Genomic DNA, 19,980 nt, shown 5'->3' on the forward strand with positions numbered 1-19,980 from the left:
GGTCTAGAACTAATGCCTAGGCTTTAGCTCAGTGTGCTAACGTGGTCTAGATCTAATGCCTAGGCTTTAGCTCAGTGTGCTATCGTGGTCTAGATCTAATGCCTAGGCTTTTGCTCAGTGTGCTAACGTGATCTAGATCTGATGCCTAGGCTTTAGCTCAGTGTGCTATTGTGGTCTAGATCTAATGCCTAGGCTTTTGCTCAGTGTGCTAACGTGATCTAGATCTGATGCCTAGGCTTTAGCTCAGTGTGCTATCGTGGTCTAGATCTAATGCCTAGGCTTTTGCTCAGTGTGCTAACGTGATCTAGATCTAATGCCTAGGCTTTAGCTCAGTGTTCTATTGTGGTCTAGATCTAATGCCTAGGCTTTAGCTCAGTGTGCTAACGTGGTCTAGATCTAATGCCTATGCTTTAGCTCAGTGTGCTAACGTGATCTAGATCTGATGCCTAGGCTTTAGCTCAGTGTGCTATTGTGGTCAAGATCTAATGCCTAGGCTTTAGCTCAGTGTGCTAACATGGTCTAGATCTAATGCCTAGGCTTTAGCTCAGTGTACTAACGTGGTCTAGATCTAATGCCTAGGCTTTAGCTCAGTGTGCTAACGTGGTCTAGATCTAATGCCTACGCTTTAGCTCAGTGTCCTAACGTGATCTAGATCTGATGCCTAGGCTTTAGCTCAGTGTGCTAACGTGGTCTAGATCTAATGCCTAGGCTTTAGCTCAGTGTACTAACGTGGTCTAGATCTAATGCCTAGGCTTTAGCTCAGTGTGCTAAAGTGGTCTAGATCTAATGCCTAGGCTTTAGCTCAGCAGTTTAAGTTGGTCACGTACACAGTTTAGCAGATGTTAAAGCTGGTGCAGCGAAATGCTTATGTTACCAGCTCCTACCAATGCAGTAAAAAGTAAAATAGCACAACCCAAATAGCACTGTAACAGTAATCTATGCATGTGTACACCAGATGAATCTACACAGTAGATATATTGGATTGGGCTATGTCAAGAATCCAGTATATAAATACATATGCGGTGTGTATAAACAGTGTAACTAAAATGTCATGTACAGTAGTAGAAATATTAGAATGAGCTACACTCCAAAAGTATGTGGACACCTGCTCGTTGAACATCTCATTCCAAAATCATGGGCATTAATATGGAGTTGGTCCCCCCTTTGCTGCCACAGCAGCCTCCACTCTTCTGGGAAGGCTTTCCACTAGATGTGGGAACATTGCTGCGGGGACATGCTTCCATTCAGCCAGAAGAGCATTAGTGGGGTCGGGCACTGATGTTGGGTAAGTAAGCCTGGCTCATAGTCGTCGTTCCAATTCAACCCAAAAGTGTTCGATGGGGTTGAGGTCAGGGTTCTTTGCAGGCCAGTCAAGTTCTTCCACACCGATCTTGACAAACCATTTCTGTATGGACCTAGCTTTGTGCACAGGGGCATTGTGATGCTGAAATGGGAAAGGGCCTTCCCCAAACTGTTGCCACAAAGTTGGAAGCACAGGATCGTCTAGAATGTCTTTGTATGCTATAGCGTTTAAGATTTCCCTTCACTGGAACTAAGGGGCCGTATTGGGGCATGTAGCGTTCTCCTGGCATCCGCCAAATCCAGATTTGTCCGTCGGACTGCCATATGGTGAGGCATAATTCATCACTCCAGAGAACGTGTTTCCACTGCTTCAGAGTCCAATGGCAGCGAGTTTTACACCACTCCAGCTGATGCTTGGCATTGCGCATGGAATATAAATATACAGTGCATTTGGAAAGTATTCAGATCCCTAGACTTTTTCCACATTTATTTTACGTTACAGCCTTATTCTTAAATTGATGAAATAAAAATAAAAAACATCAATCTACACAAAATTCCCCATAAAGACGAGGAGGTGTTTTAGTTCATTGTTCAGAATTGTACAGGTTGTATTTCTCCACTCTGCAGTGTGGGTGTGTTGTAGGCGTATAGGACAGAGGTCTAGGGCTATTATGCCCCAACAGAAAATGAATATTCCTCCTCTTGATTCTGTCATTTTGATGCAGATCAATGACAGTGAGCAAAAGCATGAGTCAGTGTTTGGCTTTAGGACTGCTTACAGACTTTGTAATTGATCCCAAAACTCCATTAAATGTGCTAGTTTGAATCTGTTCATTATTAGCTTAGTTTTGCTTCAGGATTAGTCAGATTTTTGTTTTATAATAACAAAAAACTTGAACAAAAAAAGTATTAGTATTTAACATCCATAATTTTTGTAATGGCGTCCAACTAATGTCTTCATATTCTGTTGTTGTTGACGACAAAGCTTAATTTCCTCAGCAGGACAAACTGAACATGTGGTCTTCAATCGTCATCGGTCTCTCTCCTCTACTATATAGGCCAGTGGCTGTCGTGCCTTTTAAGATGAGGGAGGATGATTACTTTTTTCACAGCATATTGGATGACTGTCATTCATATTCCATTCAGCTCAATGTAACATTGATAGGTTTAGGCTTCTACATGATACTCACATTTTCATGAGGTTGCTACAACCTAGCCTATGAATGAAAGCTTACAAACGTAGGTGCACAGGTCAATAGAATTTTGAGTAATCAAGGTGACAGATTGAGACATTAAATACCGGCTTGCACACTCTTGCCAGCATCTAGCTGATCTGGGGTGTAATCATTAGTCCAACAGTTGCAAATTAGAGTGTATATCGGATAAATTCTGGTATGTCTCTGTTGCGTTCCGTTTGCCTCTGTTTAAGAACCGTTTTTCAACAGAATCATCAGAATGAATACACCCCTGATAACACACAAACACAGTTCACTTTCATAGCAGCCACAGACTTCCTCTGGAAGTTGTCATAATTACTATGTAAGTCTATGGAAGGGGGTGAGAACCATGAGCCTCCTAGGTATATATATAACAATACTTATTTTCCACATTGTCAAATAAATTCATTAAAAATCCTACAATGTGATTTTCTGGATTTTTTTCTCATTTTGTCTGTCATAGTTGAAGTGTACCTATGATGAAAATTACAGGCCTCTCTCATCTTTTTAAGTGGGAGAACTTGCACAATTGGTGGCTGACTAAATACTTTTTTGCCCTACTGTATGTGTGTGTGTGAGTTGTTGAACCTATGTTTTGGAAAGCAGAGAGACGTCCTGTTGAGTCATGCCACACTTCCAAAGGCCAAACTATTCCTGGAAATTAGTTCCCTTTCTTCCACTTTCTCTTATTCGTCCACTTTTATTATTCTCTCTCTCTCTCTCTCTCTCTCTCTCTCTCTCTCGCTCTCTCTCTCTCTCTCTCTCTCTCTCTCTCTCTCTCTCTCTCTCGCTCTTTCTCTCTCTTTCTCTCTCTCTCTCTCTCTCTCTCTCTCTCACTCTCTCTCGCTCTCTCTCTCTCTCTCTCTGACTCTCTCTCTCTCTTTCTCTCTCTCTCTCTCTTTCTCTCTCTGACTCTCTCCCTCTCTCTCTCTCTCTCTCTCTCTCTCTCTCTCTCTCTCTCTCTCTCTCTCTCTCCTTCCTCACTATCAAAATGTTTTGTTTAACTTCTCAAAGCATTTTCTTAGTTTCTCCCGCCATCTATTTGCCTCTATCTTCTACCTCTCTTACCACTTTTTGTTATTTTTAAATGACTCACTTTTCCTAATCTCTTCCTGCTCCATCCTGTCAAAATCAGTTCAGATTCAACATTTCTGACTGGCTGTACTTCCTTACTTCCTGCTGACTGGTATTTCCTGGTATTGATGAAGTGTCAGCTGACACATACCAGTGAATCACTGGATGACGAATGACTGGACTACTGACTGCACTGTTACATACAGCCTCATCACAGAGGATATCCACCACAGCATTGATTCCAGACAGATGGCTTCATTCTATCTCAGTGCGTTTGTTGTTCTTGGAATCCAGTGAGAGGATCCATATGTGCCGTTGAAGGTCAACGCACCACACCACACCTCTCTCAGACCTATGTCAATATTCTGATCGATCGGAGAGAGGGTCAGAATTTTCTGTTGGGCTACTGTCCAAGAGGGCAGCCAAATTCCCTCGGCTTCAGTGACCAATGATGTTCTGAGAACAATAACCAATGACATGGAGGAAAAATAAATGTATTTATTTATATATATTTTTTTTTATTTCACTTTTATTTAACCAGGTAGGCTAGTTGAGAACAAGTTCTCATTTACAACTGCATAGATGAAATTGAAATTGTAGCCAGTTTTAGATAGACCGGGTCTTTATATTTACAATCTGGGTGTTGTTTTAATAATAGAGATATCAGACCTTCCTGCTGAGTACCTGACACATTTCTATAGAAGTAGTTCAAACAATATAACAATGGAGCTTTTAGTATATCAAAAAAATACTTGATATACCTTTATGCCATCAAGCCCTGGGGTTTTTCCAGACTGAAAGGATTTAATAGCCTCAAAAAGTTATTCCTCTGTAATTTGGCCTTCGCACTGATCTTTCCGTTTCATTTGTTCATTTTTTATATTGTTTGGAAAGAATTCCTTACCATAATCTTCATTCAGTGGGAAAGGATGAGACGGAAAAGAGAACATCTGCCTAAAATAATTAGCTTCCTCTTTTAAAATATCATTTGGAGAATCATAGATGACTCTGTCTTCAGTAACGAGTTTCTGCAAATTATTTTTGTTAGTGTTCCTGTTTTGGAGATTCAGGAAGAAGTTTGTGCATATCCATATTCCACCCAGTTTGCTTTATTTTTGTAACAGATTACATTAGATCATTCTTAAATAAGTTCCTCAAGTTCTTTTTGTTTTTCCTCTAACTTATCTTGTGTCTCTGTAGTATCGTTTTTATTGCTATCTACCTGTACTATTAGTTCATGTATTTCCCTTGTTAGTCTTGCCTCTTTAGTCAGAAACTGCTTTTTTATTATTGATGAATATTGAATTGAATGACCCCTGAAGGTACATTTAAAGGTATCCCAAACAATAAGGGGATTTGCTGAACCCATATTATACTGGAAAAATTCAGTTATAAATTATTTTGTCTTAGTTAAAAATAAGTTGTCCTCCAGTAAACTTTGATTAAATTTCCAATATCCCCGTCCACGTTAAAAATCTATACGAGTTATGTGAATGCCAATTAGATGATGATCCGATCGCATTCTTTCTCCTATTAAAACTGTTTTAACCTTTGATGCAAGAGAGTAAGAGACAAGAAAGTATTCAAGACGATTAGATTGATTAAGCTTCCTCCATGTATATCTCACAAGGTCGGGGTTTTTTAGTCTCCAAATATCCATTATTTCTAATGTGTCCATAATATTAGTGATTTCCTTAAGGGCATGGTGATGATAGTTTGTAGAGTGATTACCTTTACGGTTCACTGAGGTACTTAACACTGTGTTATAGTCTCCTACCATAATGATATGATCATTTGTTGCCTGTAAGTTCAATAAATTGGTATAAATGTTTTTGAAGAAGTGTGGATCATCCTGATTTGCCCCACTGTAGATTAATGAGCCAAATCTCTTTGTCGTCCACTTTCATATTCAAAAGGATCCACCTTCCTTGCAAATCATTCCTGACTATTTGCACATTCAGAACGATATTTTTGATCATTAATATCATCACACCTTTTGAGTTCCTTTGACCGTGACAGAAAATGATTTCCCCACCCCATTCCTTTTTCCACACAACTTCATCTAAGGATATAGAGTAAGTTTCCTGTAAACAACTTCATCTAAGGATGTAGAGTGAGTTTCCTGTAAACAGTATGTGTTATATTCCTTTTCTTTTAGCCATGTAAAGACTGATCTTCTTTTAATAATCTGCTAAACCCTTACAATTATAACTGGCTATACTTATTTCACCCCTTCCCATAACTCTTCTCAGTCTATAGTGACCATAATTAGTGCTTGTAAAGTTACTGCCATCAGAGGTATTATGAAGGTCAAAACTAGAGCTTTCAAATGTCTGATATTTAGAATTCAAGAAATAGGTTCTAGCAATATTTGTTTTATTCCTTTGCCTGTTTTCCTGTGAGCCAATGCCACAGATGTTAGAAAATTGAGAAGTAAATCTGAGTAGGTTGATGTGTATGATATTGGATGTGATATAGTGAGAGTCTGTATAAGAGTAGACTATAATGTGTGATGTCCAAATAAATAATAACTGCCAATTTGCACGGTTGAGTGTCTATGTGTGTAACATGTAGTCCGTATAGCCTTAATATTCATGATGATAATTGTAATCCATATCGTATCACCATCATAGTTGCATCATAATTACCTTTAACATAATTGAAAACACATCCCAGCATTTCCATAGCAATTGACGTTTCACATGATCATGAAAGAGACCTTGCAATACTCTAGAGACGGCTTCACTACAGTACAAATGTCTTCCATACAAAATGTTATTATTCCCCAATGCCCCTATTCTGATATCTCCCCCTTGCTTGTTGTAAACATATATAAAATTGTAGACAAATACATAAAAAAGATAGACAAACAATAAACACATTCAATTATAAAACAGTTCTCGACAATAGTGAGAGGGAGAAGAGAAGAAAAAATTAAGAAAGTGAGAGAATAGAGCGAGATCAGGTGTGTGTGTGTATGTATAAGTCCGAATGTCCAGCTAGAGTGCTGGATAGTAGCACTCTAGCTGCCACTATTGTTCTTCTAGCCAGGTCTTTAAAGATTCTCAGAGAATAGCCCCTCAGAACCAGTAGCAGTGTTACCAGGCTGACAACAATCCTGACCTAGCCTGGTCTCTGATCTGTTTGTGTTGTATTGTCAACTACAGCATAAATAAACAAAGGGGTTTTCTACAAAGCAGGATCAATGAGATAGCCATCTAACTTGCCTAACTATTCTAAAATAATGTTGTCGTTTTTAGAAAGATAAGTTTGAAATGTGCATGGTCTAATTGACTCAACAACCAAAAACACATATCTAAGCTTTTTAATGATTCAGAAAATCAACAGTTATTTCTTGTTATTAATTAAAGTTAGCTGGCTAACTCATTGATCCTACTTTGTAGTATACCCCTCTGAGGTGTCAATACCTCACAAACAGATCTGGGACCAGGCTATCACTGACTCACAGACAAAACAACAAAACCATCTGCTCTCGTTCAGGAAAGCCTTCAAGTGCCGCCTTGTTTCCCCAGTTGACACCATCGAACACTGTAAGTGCTTGGAAGGTTACAAGGTGTTTCCATCTATCCAGGACTCACCGGATGGTTGTGCCTCAGTGACTCCCTCTACTCCCTCTACTGGGTCTGACGGAAACCCAGAACAAAGACCTCACTCCTTTCTAACCTCCCCAGTGGGAGGGTTACTATTACTGTCTGTCTGACTGACTGGCTGACTGCGGAGAGAAATGGTCTGTCTGTCTTACTTACTGGCTGACTGCGGAGAGAAACGGTCTGTCTGTCTTACTGACTGGCTGACTGGGGAGAGAAACGGTCTGTCTGTCTTACTGACTGGCTGACTGGGGAGAGAAATGGTCTGTCTGTCTTACTGACTGGCTGACTGGGGAGAGAAATGGTCTGTCTGTCTTACTGACTGGGGAGAGAAACTGTCTGTCTGTCTTACTGACTGGCTGACTGGGGAGAGAAACGGTCTGTCTGTCTTACTGACTGGCTGACTGGGAGAGAAACAGTCTGTCTGTCTTACTGGGGAGAGAAACGGTCTGTCTGTCTTACTGACTGGCTGACTGGGGAGAGAAACAGTCTGTCTGTCTTACTGACTGGCTGACTGACTGGGGAGAGAAACCGTCTGTCTGTCTTACTGACTGGGGAGAGAAACTGTCTGTCTGTCTTACTGACTGGGGAGAGAAACGGTCTGTCTGTCTTACTGACTGGCTGACTGACTGGGGAGAGAAACGGTCTGTCTGTCTTACTGACTGGCTGACTGGGGAGAGAAACGGTCTGTCTGTCTTACTGACTGGCTGACTGGGGAGAGAAACGGTCTGTCTGTCTTACTGACTGGCTGGCTGGGGAGAGAAACGGTCTGTCTGTCTTACTGACTGGCTGACTGGGGAGAGAAACGGTCTGTCTGTCTTACTGACTGGCTGACTGACTGGGGAGAGAAACGGTCTGTCTGTCTTACTGACTGGCTGACTGGGGAGAGAAACGGTCTGTCTGTCTTACTGACTGGCTGACTGACTGGGGAGAGAAACGGTCTGTCTGTCTTACTGACTGGCTGACTGGGGAGAGAAACGGTCTGTCTGTCTTACTAACTGGCTGACTGGGGAGAGAAACGGTCTGTCTGTCTTACTGACTGGCTCTTAATGACACCTGCCTCTGATTGAGAACCATACTAGGCCGAAACATAGAAATCCCCAAAACATAGAAAATCAAACATAGACTGCCCACCCAACTCACGCCCTGACCATACTAAATAAATACAAAACAAAGGAAATAAAGGTCAGAACGTGACAGTGCTCTGGTGGACATTCCTGCAGTCAGCATGCCGAATGCACGTTCCCTCAAAACTTGAGACATCTGTGGCATTGTGTTGTGTGACAAAACTGCACATTTTAGAGTGGCCTTTTATTGTCCCCAACACAAGGTGCACCTGTGTAATGATCTTGCTTTTCAATCAGCTTATTGATATGCCACACCTGTCAGGTGGATGGATTATCTTGGCAAAGGATAAATATTCACTAACATGGATGTAAACAAATTTGTGCACAAAATGAAAGATAAATATGTTTTTTGTGCGTATGAAAAATGTCTGAGATCTTTTTTTTCAGCTCATTGCGTTTATATTTTTGCAAACTACAATATGATTGTCATGAGACATTGCAGTGCCAAAAGGAATCCAAACTTTTGTCAAACTTTCACTGAAGCATACTTTTTCATAAGAACATTTCTTCTCCCTCCCCCATTCCCTCCTTCCCTCTCCCCTCTCTCTGTCTGTTTTATTGTTGTGTGGTGGGACTTAGACAGCTGTTCATAACCATTAGTTAGCCTTGTGAATTAGTCTGGACAAATCATGTAAGTGGATGGAGATGGCAGTGGGATAGGGAGAGAGATAGATGGTTTGCTAAACACCGTGGGCTCGCCTCACTTCCCTCACTAGCATCTCCCTAAACACTGTGGCTTGTTTTTCCACTTAGACATGGCAGCTGCCTGGTGCCTCAAAAACACTTGACTGTCTATGCCAAACATAATCTTGGTTTTGGTTAGCGGTGATTTTCATTTGGTTGTATTTTCTTCAGAACCTAAGGTTTGTGTTTCCATCCGGTTTTGTGATCGCTGGTCAGTAAAAGTATTTTATCAGTTGTAACATTTGTTGAGTACCTTGTTATGGATTGTGACGGGGATCATTTTTAGGATTGTTGACATAGTGGACAGGCCAGCAGAGGGAGATTCTCAGCTCTGGTTCGGCATGCTTAGAGTTACTGGAATCCTGTAAGAGACATATTTCAACATGGTGTCATCTGGCACAGCAGACACACACTGCTTCACTCGTTTGGAAGGCTTGGGTGTTTTCTCAAAACAAGCTGTCTACTCTCTCTCCCTCTCTCTGAACACTTGCACCCTGTATCTGTTGCCTAGCGCCTGTCTTTTGTTCTGGACAGCTGCACTGGCTGGCTATCCCTGAAATCTCCTCTGTGTCACACGCACGCACGCACGCACGCACGCACGCACGCACACACACACACACACACACACACACACACACACACACACACACACACACACACACACACACACACACACACACACACACACACTCTACTATGTCATCCATGTCATCTGGACTGCTCCTTCGTTCCATCCTTCTCTTCTGTTCTCTATGCCTACAATTCCACGTTTCACTCGTCTTCATACCTCCCTTCATTCCCTCCCTCTGTCCATCACACTGTCGCTCTCCTTCCTCTGTGTCCCTACAGCTGTGTGTCAGCTGTCGGTCTGTGCCAGTGAAGTCAGTGGGCCCACAGGGACACCAGGCCACCCCTCTACACCCCCTCCCCTACCAGCTGTCTCCCCCTCCCTACCACCATCACCCCCAATCATTAAGCATCCACCAGTAAAACTACTGGACAAGCCTTTTTGTGTCTCGTAGATGGGTAACTACAGCACCCTATCCACCCTATCAGGCCCCAGTCTAACTACTACAGCACCCTATCAGGCGCCAGTCTAACTACTACAGCACCCTATCAGGCCCCAGTCTAACTACTACAGCACCCTATCATGCCCCAGTCTAACTACTACAGCACCCTATCAGGCCCCAGTCTAACTACTACAGCACCCTATCAGGCCCCAGTCTAACTACTACAGCACCCTATCAGGCCCCAGTCTAACTACTACAGCACCCTATCAGGCCCCAGTCTAACTACTACAGCACCTTATCAGGCCCCAGTCTAACTGCTACAGCACCCTATCAGGCCCCAGTCTAACTACTACAGCACCCTATCAGGCCCCAGTCTAACTACTACAGCACCCTATCAGGCCCCAGTCTAACTACTACAGCACCCTATCAGGCCCCAGTCTAACTACTACAGCACCCTATCAGGCCCCAGTCTAACTACTACAGCACCCTATCAGGCCCCAGTCTAACTACTACAGCACCCTATCAGGCCCCAGTCTAACTACTACAGCACCCTATCAGGCCCCAGTCTAACTACTACAGCACCCTATCAGGCCCCAGTCTAACTACTACAGCACTTGAGGAGGAGTTTGTAATAAAGGAGTTGGAAATGACATGATTGACATTTTGAATGCTGAAGGACTAAGTAATGCTGGCTAGGCTAATTACACCACCTTCGATTGTTCATTGTGCAACAACAACATATCGAAACAAAGCTAATGTTCTCTGTGCTGTGGTGCCACTGGTCTGTTTTGTTGGATTTTGTTGTGTTGAATTGAGTTATTTTGTTGTGTTATATTGTATTGTGTTGTGTCATATTGTCTTGTATTATATTGTGTCATGTTGTGTTGTATTATATTGCTTACATTTTGAGTTGCTCTCCAATGAGTCCATGGTGTCTGGTTACTCGTACACAGGGCTGACAGACAGGGATTCATAAATCACAGAGGAAGCTTCTGTATCTACTAGACTGGACCTGACATTTAGACAGAAACCCATCCACACGGATTATCACCCCTCTCTCTCATTCTTCCTACTCTCTCGTATTCTGTCTTTCATGATACAAAATAAATTATTCATGCATTTTGAAATCTTCTAATCCTTCCTCTCTCTCTATCCCTCTGTCAGGTATGCCTGTGGTTGTCAGCGCGTCTCCGGACAGGTAACCGGGTGTGTTGCTGGTGCCATGGCAACGCCAGAGCTGCGGCTGTTTCCTGTCATTGTGGTTACCGTCATCCTGGTGGCGTTGTCGGCTGCGGATGACCACGACTGGCACTTTAAACCAGGTGAGAGGTCAAAGGTCAGATGTCAGACAGGAAGTGACTGCTTAAGGTCAAGGTCAAATCAGATCCCCAGAATATGATTGGTCATTATTGTTGAAGAGTTTGGGTTCTCAATAACTTCCCTAGTTAAAGCCAATCATTGACCAATCGGCCAGGTTTAATACAATTGGAGTCACAACAAGGGAAAAACTATAATCAGAACAGATGTGTTTTACCTTCCATTCAAGATCTCACAGGCACCCCCTCAGAAATGTCAGACAATTCCATCTCGGCCTCACCCATTGCCTTGTCCTCCTCCTCCACCCCTCCATCCCTCGCCCTCTCTGCCCCTTTCTTGTCTACACTCTCCTCACATTCTTGAATGTGTGCCTTAAGTCTGTCCATCCGCTATCAGCAGCCGATCCTGTTTCAGGTCCATGTCTCCTAGGCAGCCATGTGTAAAAGGAGAGAGATGGTAGCAGGGAGAATGAGCCTTGGGTATTCAGCCTCACTAATGTACAGGCCGCTCATCACCTGTCAATCATACAAAGAGAGAGAGGGGAAGGAGGGAGGGGAGGAGAGGGATAGAGATAGAGTAGAGAAAATGAAACTCCACAAGGTGAAACCAGAGCTGCCACCTCCAGGGTAGAAGCAGACAGTAAATTATCTGTCTCCCGCACACACACATGCATGCACACGTTTGTGTCATCTGATTTGATCCATATCGTTATTATTTCCACACCGTTGCTGCGGTAATGCAACAAGTCTTTTATAGGAGGAAATAGCCCATTAGTACCAGGATATGAACTGATATGAAGAGTAAATAAAGGAAGGGAAACACCCACCATGTGTGTGAAAGGGGGAGAAAGAGAGATGGAGCGTGGGAAGAAAGCCAATGGAGCGAGGGCAATGACAGAGAGGGGACTAAAAAGAGAGAAGGGGAGGCCTGGAGAGAGAGTTTTATTGGCAGCTAGGTAATGATGTAATGAAACAGGCCTGTCCGTGTGGGGGTGTAGGGGGTAGGTGTGTGTGTGTCTCAGAGGTTTTATCTTCCAACCCCACATTCCTATCCACTGACTCACTGACAGCAACTGAGTTAGAACTTCCCCACTTATCACCCCCCCCATGCCCTCATATCACTGACAGCATCATTATCACCCCCCCCATGCCCTCATATCACCGACAGCATCATTATCACGTCCCCATATCACTGACAGAAACAGTTATCCACGGCCCCATATCAATGACAGTATCAGTTATCCACCTCCCCATATCAATGACAGAATCAGTTATCCACGTCCCCTTATCAATGACAGTATCAGTTATCCACGCACCATATCAATGACAGAATCAGTTATCCACGCACCATATCAATGACAGAATCAGTTATCCACGTCCCCATATCAATGACAGAATCAGTTATCCACGTCACCATATCAATGACAGTATCAGTTATCCACGTCCCCATATCAATGACAGTATCAGTTATCCACGCACCATATCAATGACAGAATCAGTTATCCACGTCCCCATATCATTGACAGTATCAGTTATCCACGTCCCCTTATCAATGACAGTATCAGTTATCCACGTCCCCTTATCAATGACAGTATCAGTTATCCACGTCCCCATATCAATGACAGTATCAGTTATCCACGTCCCCATATCAATGACAGTATCAGTTATCCACGTCCCCATATCAATGACAGAATCAGTTATCCACGCACCATATCAATGACAGTATCAGTTATCCACATCCCCATATCAATGACAGAATCAGTTATCCACGTCCCCTTATCAATGACAGTATCAGTTATCCACGCACCATATCAATGACAGTATCAGTTATCCACGTCCCCATATCAATGACAGAATCAGTTATCCACGCACCATATCAATGACAGTATCAGTTATCCATGTCCCCATATCAATGACAGAATCAGTTATCCACGTCCCCTTATCAATGACAGTATCAGTTATCCACGCACCATATCAATGACAGTATCAGTTATCCACGTCCCCATATCAATGACAGAATCAGTTATCCACGCACCATATCAATGACAGTATCAGTTATCCACGTCCCCATATCAATGACAGTATCAGTTATCCACGTCCCCATATCAATGACAGAATCAGTTATCCACGCACCAGATCAATGACAGTATCAGTTATCCACGTCCCCATATCATTGACAGTATCAGTTATCCACGCACCATATCAATGACAGCATCAGTTATCCACGTCCCCATATCAATGACAGTATCAGTTATCCACGTCCCCTTATCAATGACAGTATTAGTTATCCACGTCCCCTTATCAATGACAGTATCAGTTATCCACGTCCCCATATCAATGACAGTATCAGTTATCCACGTCCCCATATCAATGACAGTATCAGTTATCCACGTCCCCATATCAATGATAGTATCAGTTATCCACGCACCAGATCAATGACAGTATCAGTTATCCACGTCCCCATATCAATGATAGTATCAGTTATCCACGCACCAGATCAATGACAGTATCAGTTATCCACGTCCCCTTATCATTGACAGTATCAGTTATCCACGTCCCCTTATCAATGACAGTATCAGTTATCCACGTCCCCATATCAATGACAGTATCAGTTATCCACGTCCCCATATCAATGACAGAATCAGTTATCCACGCACCATATCAATGACAGTATCAGTTATCCACGTCCCCATATCAATGACAGAATCAGTTATCCACGTCCCCTTATCAATGACAGTATCAGTTATCCACGCACCATATCAATGACAGTATCAGTTATCCACGTCCCCATATCAATGACAGAATCAGTTATCCACGTCCCCTTATCAATGACAGTATCAGTTATCCACGCACCATATCAATGACAGTATCAGTTATCCACGTCCCCATATCAATGACAGAATCAGTTATCCACGCACCATATCAATGACAGTATCAGTTATCCACGTCCCCATATCAATGACAGTATCAGTTATCCACGTCCCCATATCAATGACAGAATCAGTTATCCACGCACCATATCAATGACAGTATCAGTTATCCACGTCCCCATATCATTGACAGTATCAGTTATCCACGCACCATATCAATGACAGCATCAGTTATCCACGTCCCCATATCAATGACAGTATCAGTTATCCACGTCCCCTTATCAATGACAGTATTAGTTATCCACGTCCCCTTATCAATGACAGTATCAGTTATCCACGTCCCCATATCAATGACAGTATCAGTTATCCACGTCCCCATATCAATGACAGTATCAGTTATCCACGTCCCCATATCAATGATAGTATCAGTTATCCACGCACCAGATCAATGACAGTATCAGTTATCCACGTCCCCATATCAATGATAGTATCAGTTATCCACGCACCAGATCAATGACAGTATCAGTTATCCACGTCCCCTTATCAATGACAGTATCAGTTATCCACGTCCCCTTATCAATGACAGTATCAGTTATCCACGTCCCCATATCAATGACAGTATCAGTTATCCACGTCCCCATATCAATGACAGAATCAGTTATCCACGCACCATATCAATGACAGTATCAGTTATCCACGTCCCCATATCAATGACAGAATCAGTTATCCACGTCCCCTTATCAATGACAGTATCAGTTATCCACGCACCATATCAATGACAGTATCAGTTATCCACGTCCCCATATCAATGACAGAATCAGTTATCCACGTCCCCTTATCAATGACAGTATCAGTTATCCTCGTCCCCATATCAATGACAGTATCAGTTATCCACGTCCCCATATCAATGACAGTATCAGTTATCCATGTCCCCATATCAATGATAGTATCAGTTATCCACGCACCAGATCAATGACAGTATCAGTTATCCACGTCCCCATATCAATGATAGTATCAGTTATCCACGCACCAGATCAATGACAGTATCAGTTATCCACGTCCCCTTATCAATGACAGTATCAGTTATCCACGTCCCCTTATCAATGACAGTATCAGTTATCCACGTCCCCATATCAATGACAGTATCAGTTATCCACGTCCCCATATCAATGACAGAATCAGTTATCCACGCACCATATCAATGACAGTATCAGTTATCCACGTCCCCATATCAATGACAGAATCAGTTATCCACCCACCATATCAATGACAGCATCAGTTATCCACGTCCCCATATCAATGACAGTATCAGTTATCCACGTCCCCTTATCAATGACAGTATCAGTTATCCACGTCCCCTTATCAATGACAGTATCAGTTATCCACGTCCCCATATCAATGACAGTATCAGTTATCCACGTCCCCATATCAATGACAGAATCAGTTATCCACGTCCCCATATCAATGACAGTATCAGTTATCCACGTCCCCATATCAATGACAGTATCAGTTATCCACGTCCCCATATCAATGACAGAATCAGTTATCCACGTCCCCATATCAATGACAGCATCAGTTATCCACGTCCCCATATCAATGACAGTATCGGTTATCCACCTCCCCATATCAATGACAGAATCAGTTATCCACGTCCCCATATCAATGACAGTATCAGTTATCCACGCACCAGATCAATGACAGTATCAGTTATCCACGTCCCCATATCAATGACAGATTCAGTTATCCACGCACCAGATCAATGACAGTATCAGTTATCCACGTCCCCATATCAATGACAGTATCAGTTATCCACGCACCATATCAATGACAGCATCAGTTATCCACGTGCCCATATCAATGACAGTATCAGTTATCCACGTCCCCTTATCAATGACAGTATCAGTTATCCACGCCCCCTTATCAATGACAGTATCAGTTATCCACGTCCCCATATCAATGACAGTATCAGTTATCCACGTCCCCATATCAATGACAGTATCAGTTATCCACGTCCCCATATCAATGACAGTATCAGTTATCCACGTCCCCATATCAATGACAGAATCAGTTATCCACGTCCCCATATCAATGACAGCATCAGTTATCCACGTCCCCATATCAATGACAGTATCGGTTATCCACCTCCCCATATCAATGACAGAATCAGTTATCCACGTCCCCATATCAATGACAGTATCAGTTATCCACGCACCAGATCAATGACAGTATCAGTTATCCACGTCCCCATATCAATGACAGTATCAGTTATCCACATCCCCTTATCAATGACAGTATCAGTTATCCACGTCCCCTTATCAATGACAGTATCAGTTATCCACGTCCCCATATCAATGACAGTATCAGTTATCCACGCACCATATCAATGACAGTATCAGTTATCCACGCACCATATCAATGACAGTATCAGTTATCCACGTCCCCATATCAATGACAGAATCAGTTATCCACGCACCATATCAATGACAGTATCAGTTATCCACGTCCCCATATCAATGACAGTATCAGTTATCCACGCACCATATCAATGACAGTATCAGTTATCCACGTCCCCTTATCAATGACAGTATCAGTTATCCACGTCCCCATATCAATGACAGTATCAGTTATCCACGTCCCCATATCAATGACAGAATCAGTTATCCACGCACCATATCAATGACAGTATCAGTTATCCACGTCCCCATATCAATGACAGAATCAGTTATCCACGTCCCCTTATCAATGACAGTATCAGTTATCCACGCACCATATCAATGACAGTATCAGTTATCCACGTCCCCATATCAATGACAGAATCAGTTATCCACGCACCATATCAATGACAGTATCAGTTATCCACGTCCCCATATCAATGACAGAATCAGTTATCCACGTCCCCTTATCAATGACAGTATCAGTTATCCACGCACCATATCAATGACAGAATCAGTTATCCACGCACCATATCAATGACAGTATCAGTTATCCACGTCCCCATATCAATGACAGAATCAGTTATCCACGTCCCCTTATCAATGACAGTATCAGTTATCCACGCACCATATCAATGACAGTATCAGTTATCCACGTCCCCATATCAATGACAGAATCAGTTATCCACGCACCATATCAATGACAGTATCAGTTATCCACGTCCCCATATCAATGACAATATCAGTTATCCACGTCCCCATATCAATGACAGAATCAGTTATCCACGCACCAGATCAATGACAGTATCAGTTATCCACGTCCCCATATCAATGACAGTATCAGTTATCCACGCACCATATCAATGACAGCATCAGTTATCCACGTCCCCATATCAATGACAGTATCAGTTATCCACGTCCCCTTATCAATGACAGTATCAGTTATCCACGTCCCCTTATCAATGACAGTATCAGTTATCCACGTCCCCATATCAATGACAGTATCAGTTATCCACGTCCCCATATCAATGACAGTATCAGTTATCCACGCACCATATCAATGACAGTATCAGTTATCCACGTCCCCATATCAATGACAGAATCAGTTATCCACGCACCATATCAATGACAGTATCAGTTATCCACGTCCCCATATCAATGACAATATCAGTTATCCACGTCCCCATATCAATGACAGAATCAGTTATCCACGCACCAGATCAATGACAGTATCAGTTATCCACGTCCCCATATCAATGACAGTATCAGTTATCCACGCACCATATCAATGACAGCATCAGTTATCCACGTCCCCATATCAATGACAGTATCAGTTATCCACGTCCCCTTATCAATGACAGTATCAGTTATCCACGTCCCCTTATCAATGACAGTATCAGTTATCCACGCACCATATCAATGATAGTATCAGTTATCCACGCACCATATCAATGACAGAATCAGTTATCCACGTCCCCATATCAATGACAGTATCAGTTATCCACGTCCCCATATCAATGACAGTATCAGTTATCCACGTCCCCATATCAATGACAGTATCAGTTATCCACGTCCCCATATCAATGACAGAATCAGTTATCCACGTCCCCATATCAATGACAGTATCAGTTATCCACGCACCATATCAATGACAGTATCAGTTATCCACGTCCCCATATCAATGACAGTATCAGTTATCCACGTCCCCTTATCAATGACAGTATCAGTTATCCACGCACCATATCAATGATAGTATCAGTTATCCACGCACCATATCAATGACAGAATCAGTTATCCACGTCCCCTTATCAATGACAGTATCAGTTATCCACGCACCATATCAATGACAGTATCAGTTATCCATGCCCCCATATCAATGACAGCATCCATAACAATAACTGTGTTACACCCCCCCCCCCCCCCCACCCCACTAGCATCACCCCTTTATCGCCTCTCATTTTCCATCACCCCCCCACACCCCCTTCCTTTCACTCACGGTGAATACTGGTTCTCTGCCCTCTATTTGGTCATGTCTGGCCCTCTAGTGAAGTCATGGCAGATAGTTAAGTCGTTTGATAATGCCTGGTTGATATATGCCTGTAGGACTGTTGTCGGGGCTGATATTTTCACCGGGCAGAGTAGAGCTGTCCATTTAATCTGTTCACTGTCTGCCCTATGTCCTCCTTATCCCCTCTTTCACTATCCCCTCCACTTCCACCTTCTCCTCTTCTTTCTCCTCCCCTCCCCCTCCTCATGCCCCTCTTCCTTCTCTTTCTCCTTCCCCTCCTCCTCTTTTTACTCCTGTATTCACCTCACCTCATCTGCCTGTTAAAGTAAAAACTATGGAGAATGATACCTCTTCAGGGTTATAAACTAACAGAAGGTTATCTGTTTGTAATGACCTTGGCAGCTCCTATTCTTCAATATTCATCCTATTAGATTATTAATTAACATTGACTCTACGTGTTTCTTCCTGAGTGACTAGAAGAGAAATAAGAGGTGACAAGGACATTATTGGATGAGCTCCCCTACGCAGTGTGATGATGTGTCCCAAATGGCACCCTATTCCCTATGGAATGTATTGCTTTTGACCAGAACCTTGGAGTAGAGTGCCTTGTAGGAAAGATAGGAAATATAGAGAAGGAAAGATAGGGAATATAGACAAGGAAAGATCGAGACGGAGATTACTTAATGCTGCGTGACCAATGACTGGCTCCAACAATGACATGTACAGGTGTAGGATCACCCTGTTGTTGCAGGACATTTCGCAAACTTGTAGTGTGTTCGACTTGATTTGCCTTAACAAAAATGTCCATTAATTATAACCCACACAATAATGAACATTTCCTGTAGCTGCAGGATTATTTTCCTACTGTGAGAAACAGGTCAAATTAAGATCATTTTAGCTATCATGTTACTCCTGATGTATGATAGTAGAATATGTATGATAGTAGAATGTGTATGATGGTAGAAGGTGTATGATAGTAGAATGTGTATGATGGTAGAAGGTGTATGATAGTAGAATGTGTATGATAGTACAATGTATGATTGTAGAATGTGTATGATAGTACATTGTATGATAGTAGAATATGTATGATAGTAGAATGTGTATGATAGTAGAATGTGTATGATAGTAGAATGTGTATGATAGTAGAATGTGTATGATAGTACAATGTATGATTGTAGAATGTGTATGATAGTACATTGTATGATAGTAGAATATGTATGATAGTACAATATGTATGATAGTACAATGTGGATGATAGTACAATGTTTATGATCGTAGAATGTGTATGATAGTACAATGTATGACAGTAGAATGTGTATGATAGTACAATAT

General features: G+C 42.4%; 1 protein-coding gene across 6 annotated transcripts in view; it reads left to right on the top strand.

Annotated features, from left to right (window-relative positions):
* LOC139391412 (epithelial discoidin domain-containing receptor 1-like) overlaps positions 1-19,980 on the top strand; it is a 79,919-nt gene that overhangs the window by 13,569 nt on the left and 46,370 nt on the right. For all 6 annotated transcript variants that reach the window (XM_071138932.1, XM_071138935.1, XM_071138931.1 and 3 more), the window contains exon 2: positions 11,187-11,344. In XM_071138932.1, coding sequence (XP_070995033.1) covers positions 11,245-11,344 — 100 coding nt within the window. In that variant the 5' untranslated portion in view covers positions 11,187-11,244. The remainder of the gene's footprint in view (positions 1-11,186; positions 11,345-19,980) is intronic.

The sequence above is a fragment of the Oncorhynchus clarkii genome, chromosome 3, assembly GCF_045791955.1.
Source record: "Oncorhynchus clarkii lewisi isolate Uvic-CL-2024 chromosome 3, UVic_Ocla_1.0, whole genome shotgun sequence".
NCBI classification, from domain to species: domain Eukaryota; kingdom Metazoa; phylum Chordata; class Actinopteri; order Salmoniformes; family Salmonidae; genus Oncorhynchus; species Oncorhynchus clarkii.